Source organism: Mangifera indica, chromosome 12 (assembly GCF_011075055.1).
Source record: "Mangifera indica cultivar Alphonso chromosome 12, CATAS_Mindica_2.1, whole genome shotgun sequence".
Lineage (NCBI taxonomy): Eukaryota > Viridiplantae > Streptophyta > Magnoliopsida > Sapindales > Anacardiaceae > Mangifera > Mangifera indica.
This window is the reverse complement of record NC_058148.1, coordinates 13973246-13982781: the sequence shown is the minus strand read 5'-3', so window position 1 is coordinate 13982781 and position 9536 is coordinate 13973246. Positions and strand designations below refer to the sequence as shown.

Genomic DNA, 9536 nt, shown 5'->3' with positions numbered 1-9536 from the left:
AATAAAAATAAAATAAAATTTTAATTTATTTTTAATATTATAAATAAAATAATAATTTTATTATTAAAATTAATTAACTTAATAATTTGAAGATGTGTTCAAAAATTTAAAAAAATTAGTGGATAAAATCTTAAAAAAAGAACCACCGTTGAGAAAGGATAAGTCCTTTTGCCAAAAAAAGAAAGCGGTTTTGCTCGATAGAACCTTTGGATTACCATCATCTTGGGTTGGGAATAATGATGTTGGCCCATTTGAACGATCCAAAGTTTTAGAGCGGTTTTGGGCCATTATTTTGGAGTATTGATAAAAATTCGTCCAACGTTTACATTTCAACTCTGTTACCCCAATGAAACTTTATCTCCATCAATCGACAACGAGATAGAAAACCATCCAAACATTATTAAAATCATATCACTACAAATTTGATTTTCACAAATAAATACTATAAATTAAGTTCACTACATGCCATAAACAATAAACAAAACTAAGATATTGAATCCAGAACTAACAAGGAATCTGATCGGTGAACCACTTCATGATCAGAAAGGGAGCCTTGATGAGCCACAGCGCAAACTCCACTATTACAGTCACGCAGAAGCAGCAAGGACATATGCAACTCAGCACTAACCTGGAATATTATTATCCAAGTGAATTATAATTTGTTATGAGATAAAGCTGATTCACAGATCGGTAAAGATAAGCAAGATGGAATAATGGAACTCACCCGACGATCCAAACGATGACTCCTACGAGAGAGAGGAGGAGAGCGAGGAAGGCAAACGGCAGGCCCAAGATGAAACCCAACGGCCTGCATTTACAGTCGTCGTCAGAGCTGCAGCAGCACATGCCTGCTTCTTCTTCTTCTTCGTCTTCTTCTTAATTAGGTGTTGAGTTTCTTGTTATTGCCTCCTATATGTATGTAGCAAAGTTGACTGAGGAGGAGAACAAGAGGGGTTTGTACATATAACAAAAATATGTGCCGTCTGTACAATGCCAAGCCACAATTGTTGAAGAGAACGATCAATACATATCTATGGCTAACCAATGATGTTTCCACGCGTAATATTTCCTATTCTCACACGACATGTATCCTCTTTCAAGAATTATTTTATATCATATATTCCAAGAAAGTTCCCCCAAGAAACACATAACAAGTTAGCCGTCCTTGTTGAACAAACTAAAAATGTATTTCAGTTTGACGATTTTTCCATCTTATTTTCCTTTTCTTGACAGGTGCTATTCCTTCTCAACCAATTGTTATAGTAAAGATTTCCTCATTTCAGTTTGTTTTCTTCGGGCTCAGAACCTACATACCCGTTCAGCATCCTGGAGAATCTCCCCGCAGATTCCTTATCTCAATCTGTTGCATCAATAATCAACATGTAAAATCTCCTCGCAGATTCAATTTTCATTTCATTATTAATCAATCAAACTCGTAATTCTTTCTATTTGTACAGGTAAATCACTATGGCAAATTCATGATCAAAATCTAACAATCCAAATCTTACAAAATAAAAGAATAGCTTACGATTGGATAAAACAAGCTTTAGGAGATAAACACGGTCCACGAAATTTTCCATTGACCATGCATTATAGCAAAGAAAAATGGTAAATAATCTTATTCAATATATTTATATATTAAGGTAAAAATGCAAAAATCCATTCTGGCAAATGGAAGCAAAGTTCAAAACAAGCTTTGGAAGTAACAGTTTAATGATTTATTAATTGATGATATTGAATAATAAGAAAGGTATAGTCCTATATAACCCTTAAAAGACTTAGGGTACATTACATAAATGAATCATCAACAAGTATGAATAGAGCTCTTACAAGGACCAAGCAGAGAAGGAAATGCGATTTAAGATATTCGAAGAGAATCCCGAGTTCATTGAAAGATTCAACAAGGGGAGAAACCAGACATTTAAATTAAGCATCAACGACTTTGCAGACTTCACTCGATCATGCAAGAGTTCCTTGCCTCGTATACTGGATGCAAGAAAAATCCCATCAACTCTAGCCAATTACTCCATCGTTCAAGACCTTCAAGTACGAGAACCTGTACCTCAATGAATATCCAACGACCTTGGATTGGAGGAGCAGAGGAGCTCTAGCTCCTGTTAAGAACAAAGGAACATGCTGTAAATGAACCACCATTTCCCTAACTTTTCAGGTTTAAATTCACAAGTTTTACTTCTCATGTTTTAAATTTTGTTTCTCTAACCTGACTTGACTTCTGTATAGCATGTTGTTGGGCATTTTCTGCGACGGCGCTGTTGAAGGGCTAATGAAGATCAAATGGGGTAACATGGTTTCACTTTCGGAGCAACAACTAGTGGGCTGCACCAAATTGGGTAACCCAGGTTGCAATTTAAACAGCATGGAACATGCTTTTCAATATATTGGATCTGTCCGAGGTTCTCAAATCCATGGTTTTGAAAGCGTACCCGCCAACTATGAGAAGACGTTATTGAAGGCTGTAACGAAGCAGCCACTGTCAATATCAATTGAGGCAACCGCACCAGGCTTTTAAGTATTACTCAGGAGGGATTTTCAATGGAGATTGTAGGAATAACCTAAACCATGGTGTTACTGTTGTTGGATACGGAAAACTGAAGATGCAACTATTGTCACTTAAAAAAAATGGCAATTTAAAAGATACACTTATAAAAGATAAACAACTCAAACACCTCTATTCTTAAATTGTCATTAAATTTTTAATTAAATACAAAGATAAAAAGTATTATCTAATAATAATATTAAAAAATATAAAATTTGATATTATTTTTCTCCTTAAATTTTAAAAATTTATATTTAACTCTTATATTTGAATTTTGAAAAGTGACTTTTTTCTCTCTAAATCCTTAATTTTTTCACTCCTCTCTCTAACCACCGACAACTGACACTACTGGTCGCTAGATGACAAGGGTCATTCAGATTTGGATGATGTTTGTTATCCAATTTGGATGACGAAGCATCGTCCAAAATGGACAACGCTTTATCATCTAGAGATTTGAATGATAGTCGTTATCCTTGGATGACAGTTGTCCTCTAGACGACTCCGTCTTATTTCTCCACCGTTGATCGATTATTCATCAAAAAAAGTAACTAGATTTTAGAGAAGAAAAGTGAAATTTTCAAAACTTAATTCAGGAGAAAATATTAGTTTTTTAAACTAAAGAAAAAAAAATGACATATAATTTTAATTATTTTAATATTACTACTAATATGTTAATTTACCTATTAACTTTAATATAAAATTTATGAGTGTATTTTAATAGATTAAAACTTGGATAAATTTTTAAATTTTTTATCTATCATGAGTATATATTTATCTTTTCAACAAGACTTGGTTGGGAAATTGCCATTTTCCTTAAAAAAAAAAAAAAAAAAACCTTTCTCCAATAGTTGCAATTTGGCTGTACGGGATGGGCTTTCAGAAAAGCCCAAAGACAAGTTGAGGTATTTTGGCCCAGACATGAACGTCTTCCAACTTCCAGGGCAGGGCAAAGCGTTTCCAGCTTTTGTTGTATGATTTCTGTTCCTTTAATGCCAATTGTGGAATAAGGCTGCCCCTCCACCACCCCCACTTTCTAATATAATTTTCTTATCAAGCAAGAGACTTTCATCTCTGTGGGTGGAGTAGTGGATTTAAGTCCCTTTCACTTTTCTTCTCCATCAAGTGTTGTGAGGTCACTGCAATATAATATTTTTGAATCACATATGCTTACGCATCTTCAACTTTAGGGTAACCCAGTCAAGGTTTGTTCAACTGTCTTAACTTTCTTTTTCACCTCTGTGGGGCAAATTGCATTTCATTTCTCTTCATACCACAATAATTTCACGACTTATTGAAATTAAATATTTTGTCAATACACCTACTGACCTACTCCATGATCCAAGGCTATTTCTTCCTTTTCTTTTTACTTTCTAAAGATGTCATTTGGAAAGCAAATATTTTATATTACATATGCATCCATATCTTTCGTATTTAGTTAATTTTGAATATCCAATTAAAGATACAAATGATGTGTCATCATATTATTTTATTTTTTATTTTAAATTAAAATATATTATTTAAATATTTAAAATTAAATACATATTTTTTTCAATTGGTCACATTTATAAATTCAAAATATATACAAACATCATTAAGGTCATCATTCGTAATTAATTACTTTTATATTTTAATAAAATAAATGTCGTATAAACTTTGTTGAAGATCAAATTACGTAAAAGCGTGACAGGCCCACCACAATTATGAAAACCGTCCCATTATTAGAAAGTCCATGTCCTTGAAGGGAAAATTTGGTGGCCACACAATCGATCTCAGTCTACCCTGCAGCGTGCGGCCAAGGGCAATAAGAGAGAGCCAGAACCTGTTAAAGAATTTCATGTAGAGTCGCCTCACGTCAAAACCTAACCAAATAATAAGAGTCTCTAGCTGTGTTTTTCTTGTGCACAATTTTCTCTCAAACTATTTTCTATACCCCCATTTTAGCCTCTTCTTGAATGTTGCAATTCGCCACGCTACTCAGGACTCACAGTAGAAGTAACCGGGAAAAAGAGGGAACCCATTAAATTGTTCATTTCTTCGTCATCCTTCTGGCTCTGTATTTTAATTCTCTTCCCAGCTTAATAGCCTTTTAGGTGAAAATAAGTGTGCCAGCATTTAGGTAATACAGCTTTACTTTAATGAGAAAAGTACCCTTTTCTTGGTTTTTTCTATATATGGTGTAGTGCGGAATGCTAACAAGAGGTTGACTTCAGTTTCTGTAGCAAATTCCTCTCCAAACATATCTGAAAGATGAGACCAAAGATTTATCTTTTTGGCGACTCAATTACTGAAGAGTCCTTTGCTGATGGTGGGTGGGGTTCCTCTCTTGCCAACCATTTCTCTCGGACGGTATCAGTTATTCTTGCCAAATATTGTAATCATTCAGATGAATTAATTTGCGGACATGTAATTGTTTTCTGATATTGACTTGATTCATAATTCCAGGTTGATGTGGTGCTAAGAGGGTATAGTGGGTACAATACTCAGTGGGCTCTAAAGGTGATAGACAGTGTTTTCCCGGCGGTGCAGAAAGATGGCGGCGGTGAGGAGGCACCAGTGGCAGTTACGGTGTTCTTTGGAGCGAATGACGCTTGTCTTCCGGATCGATGTTCTGCGTTTCAGCACGTGCCTATCCATGAATATAGGCAAAATCTCCATATTATCATCTCCCATCTCAAGGTGTCACTTCCCTCTATTCTGCATGCGTACATTACGTGCTCTTACAACATTGTTTATGCATATTTTTGTGGGTACATTTTCATGGCGTTCGTAGTGATTAGAAAGAGGTCACCAATCTCTCACGTATACACAGTCACACAATAAAGGGGTTAGCCTGGGGCGGCCTTAAATAAATATGTTTAAATAAAATTCAAACAGCAAAACAGTGGACTATAATGTTTTGGTGTATATATTCAAACTTATATTAACTTAAAAATAAAAAACCTTTGCTAAACTTATGTATTCTTTTGTTAAAAACCTGTGGAATCCGCTTTTATATTTCTCTGTCTACACATAAAATATAAGATTTGAATTGTTCTTGTTCAACTCATGGGAGTCTAACTGTAAACCCCATTGGATTTAATACACACAGCGAAAATACAGTAAAAAGGGAATATAATATAAAACAATATACCGAATTGAGTTTATTCGGAGAAATGGGTTTAATGTGTGGGGCTAGGGCTCGGATGGTAGAGTTGGCAATTCTTTAATTCCGATAGGCTAGCTAGCTCAGCCTCGATGGCATAAACTATGGAAGACTTCCCAAATGTAATAGAAAATGGCTTTCCTTTATTTCTCACAGAGGATGCCTGCAGGCGTGGGGGCTCTTACGTCTATTTTAAGATTATAAGTGTGGTTGGCACCACCCTCCAGTGGTCCACCAACGTGTTATTGACTTAGAAGAGCACCTCTCGATGACTGATTAAACTGCTTTTACCCAAACTTTTTGTACATGTAATCATGTCAGGGCCATCGATGTAGTTGGGAGTTGGGAAGGTCAAAGGTGTTCATGATGACTATTCTTTGTTGGTTGGTTGGTTGGTTTACTTTTTAAGTTAGAACAAATTACTGTTGTCAACTTGAACTTTGATAAAACGAGATGTTTATATTTCAATTTTAGAAAGTTCATTTTTATTATTTATATATCAAATTTGTTAATTTTTTTTTTATAAAGTTAGTGAAAAAAAGTTATCTCTTAATTTGTCCCCTAGATACATTATGAGAGGTTATGAATGCTTGAGAATACTATCAAAAATAGGGAGATGATGTCGAAAACATAATAGTGGTAGAAACTGAAAAGCCACATTAATAGTGTCGAAAACAGCAAATCAATATCAAAAAGTTACTAAAAGACATTAAACTAGTTGACTTTCCCTTGCCGCTCTCCCCGCAACACTAGACCAACCACAACTTGGCTGGATCTTCACAATTCCATCAAATCGAAATGTTTGATTTTGCCATTGAGTGAGATTGAGAGAAGATGGAGATTGATGGGGTTTGGGCTATCGAGCTCACATTGTGTGGACCTTGCACCTGCCATCTAACAACATATCTCATTGTCACCTACTAATTCTGTCAAGCTGAGATGCTTGGACTCATCCCTGGAGTTTTCCAAGGCTCACTAAATTGTTCCTCGTCTAGTCATTGGTTGCTTAGCTTTAAAGATTTTCTCCCTTTCTTGTTTGAGTCTGTGCCCAAATGCAATTCTATTGCCTGTGTTTTTTTTTTTTTTTAAATTTATTTCTATTAAGATTTTTCGTTGCCTTGTCTATGCATGTGATTAACGTGAAGCATTTAACATAGAAAATCCAAAGGCATTTTTTGGATAATTCAGTATGAAATGAGAGTAACTATATTTTATAGTCTCATCCTCCATCTAGTCCAACGTTTATGGGACTAAGAGAACCGTGTTTCTCATCACATTCTTGGATTATATTTTAGTAAAATATTATGTCATAATTTTAAGTTGTTAAAATTATAATTACTTTATTAGGACTTCAAAGTTTATATCATAAAGTTTATGATCAATAGACTTGTTATATTTTGTATTTGATGATAAAACAAGATTACATCCTAGCCTTGTTATAGTACAACCGAGGAAAAAACATTAAGGAAATATTCTACTATTAAGGGTACAATTAGGGAGGTATTGGTGGGATAATCTGCAATTAAGAGGAGCTAAGGGTGGATACAATGAGGGAGTTGCCTGCTTGATTGTATTTCTTTGGCTTGGAAATGATGCTATTGAGTTCAATTAAATCACACCACTTCAATGTACCATTTGCTTAACATTTTCTTGACTTATATATACTTCTTGGTATTGTTTTGTTACTTATTTCTGATGCTCTCAGAATAAGTGGCCAACAGCCCTCATTCTCCTTATCACTCCACCTCCAATTGACGAAGAGGGGCGCCGTCGGTATGTTTTTCACTGTGCTTTTCCCGTCATCTATAGTTTTCTTCAATGGTGATTATATTTTCCATAATGTATTTTGGACTCATTGATGGAAAATAAATATGAAAAGGGAATTTCAAAATATTATGATGTAGCTATCCATATATTGAGAATCCAATGGGTCTGCCTGAGAGGACAAACGAAGCTGCTGGTGCTTATGCCAAGGCATGCATTGAAGTTGCCATAGAATGTGGAATCCCTGTGATAGATCTCTGGACCAAAATGCAACAGTTTCCTGACTGGCAAAAAGCTCATCTAAGGTATTTCCTATGTTGGTCAAATACATGTGTGCACTTATAAACCAGAATTATTGGCTATTAGCATGATGTAAAAGAATTAGAGTGATGATTATTTAATTTATTTCTATAACCTGAATTGGCAGGGATGGATTGCACCTCACTCAAACTGGAAACAGGATTGTTTTTGAGGAAATAGTTGCAAAGCTGAAGAAGGAAGGCTGGAGTCTGGAAAAGTTGCCGGTTGATCTCCCGCTTATATCTGAGATAGACCCTAATGACCCACTCAAGGCTTTTGAGAAATATTAAATGGAAGGTTATATTGCTATTATTGGTTTTAAATAGCCTCGAGATGTGGTAATAGACAATATATAGTTTGTTATATTCAATGTATGGTTGAGCCCCTATTGGCTTTGAGGGGAGTTGCATTGTTGAAAAGCTTTGGTGTCAATTTCCTAAAATCTGAAACAGATAGTAAGATCATGTGAAACATTTGTTTCGGCCGCTGAAACAAAAAATAAAGCCCCACGGACCACCGGCTTGGTTCAAATATACAAAACTAGACGCAAGCAAAATTTTCAAATGTTTTAAAATTTGCAGTTTCCCATTGCTATGCAGTATACTCCAAACTAGCTATAAAAGCAATAACTTGTATCTCCATTTCCAGATAGACATCTTTCTCCAGACTAAACTATCTATTAGTTGGCATTTCTTGCATATCACGCACTTATGGTAGAAAGTGATAACTTCATATTTATTAAATTTAAATTTGAAATATAACCAATAAAGTTGTAAGGATTTAAAGCATAATCAAGGGAAAAATGAAAGAAAAGAAAACTTAAATGGTAAATCAGAGATACAATTCTATATAATTAGTTAGGATTGGATTGATATCATCCTAAGATAATAAACTTTTCATGTAATATTTTATTTACATTTTACAAAGTACTTTTCCAAATTTATTAGTAACATAACTTTGAACGTAGGTTTTCAACCATTAAACTGAATCACGTTAAACACTTTTATATGTCTAATCTTTTTTATATTATATCTACCTTTCATTATAGTAAATATAATAAGATTGATTAATCAATTTTTATCACCATTACGATACCTTCTAATGCACATGATTCTAAGTTGCTTACATAGATGAAAAATCTCATTGATTTCCATGATCCTTCATTGAATTACCTAAATATGTTATCATCATAAAAGTCAGGTGAAATCGGCGGAGGATTCTTACTTCCATTTCCTATCATACTCCCAATGCCTTAAATTTAAGCGTGCTTTTAATATATGGGATTAAATGGACGAGAATGAATGCAGGTTTGGCTTTGATGTTTGGATTTGATCTGTTTAAGATTTTGTATTGATTTCGCATACAGTGTGCATGCATGCAAACTTCCTCGATGCAGCCTGATTTAGGGCAAGGCTTCAATCAATATTCAATACTATGATCTCCGTATTCAATCCCAAAGGAAGTATGTGCAAAGCCAGATCCTATGGTTGCGTGTACTTATGATGGACTAATAAGAGGTATTTAATTAAGAGAATAATAAAGGCCAAAGGATTATTTCCCACCCAAGCTTTAGCCAATTATAAAAGACACCTATAACATTTCAAAATCTCAAACATCTATCTATGAGTTAATTTTTATTAAATTTTTCTGTTAAAGGAAAAAGTAAAATTATTAGTTTACTATTAAACTCTAAAACTTTATAAATTTATATTATTTACCTTTTTTAGTTTAGAAAACTTGCAATCTTTCCACATAATCCCCCCCCCAAAAAAA

The 9536-nt window shown here is 34.3% G+C and overlaps 2 protein-coding genes across 2 annotated transcripts; one reads left to right on the top strand and one right to left on the bottom strand.

Moving 5' to 3' along the window:
- Positions 1–381: 381 nt before the first annotated feature.
- LOC123193485 (signaling peptide TAXIMIN 1-like) lies at positions 382–1017 on the bottom strand. The gene is made up of 2 exons (XM_044606502.1): positions 725–1017; positions 382–628 (listed from the first exon to the last, which is right to left on the bottom strand). The coding sequence occupies exons 1-2, from the start codon at positions 844–846 to the stop codon at positions 505–507; spliced, it is 246 nt and encodes an 81-aa protein (XP_044462437.1). The 5' UTR covers positions 847–1017; the 3' UTR covers positions 382–504.
- A 3323-nt stretch (positions 1018–4340) lies between these two features.
- Positions 4341–8205, top strand: LOC123192700 (GDSL esterase/lipase At5g45920-like). Its single transcript, XM_044605345.1, has 6 exons — positions 4341–4673; positions 4768–4903; positions 5000–5233; positions 7405–7472; positions 7604–7768; positions 7891–8205. The coding sequence occupies exons 2-6, from the start codon at positions 4805–4807 to the stop codon at positions 8051–8053; spliced, it is 729 nt and encodes a 242-aa protein (XP_044461280.1). The 5' UTR covers positions 4341–4673; positions 4768–4804; the 3' UTR covers positions 8054–8205.
- Positions 8206–9536: the final 1331 nt, after the last annotated feature.

What these genes read in the sequence shown, in the direction of transcription:
- LOC123193485 (XM_044606502.1), bottom strand. Translation starts at nt 846, where the DNA reads ATGTGCTGCTGCAGCTCTGACGACGACTGTAAATGCAGGCCGTTGGGT. An exon ending in GTCATCGTTTGGATCGTCGG is followed by an intron (nt 629 to 724) that starts GTGAGTTCCATT and finishes ATAATATTCCAG; the next exon opens with GTTAGTGCTGAGTTGCATAT.
- LOC123192700 (XM_044605345.1), top strand. Translation starts at nt 4,805, where the DNA reads ATGAGACCAAAGATTTATCTTTTTGGCGACTCAATTACTGAAGAGTCC. An exon ending in TTATCATCTCCCATCTCAAG is followed by an intron (nt 5,234 to 7,404) that starts GTGTCACTTCCC and finishes TGATGCTCTCAG; the next exon opens with AATAAGTGGCCAACAGCCCT. An exon ending in TGGCAAAAAGCTCATCTAAG is followed by an intron (nt 7,769 to 7,890) that starts GTATTTCCTATG and finishes CTGAATTGGCAG; the next exon opens with GGATGGATTGCACCTCACTC.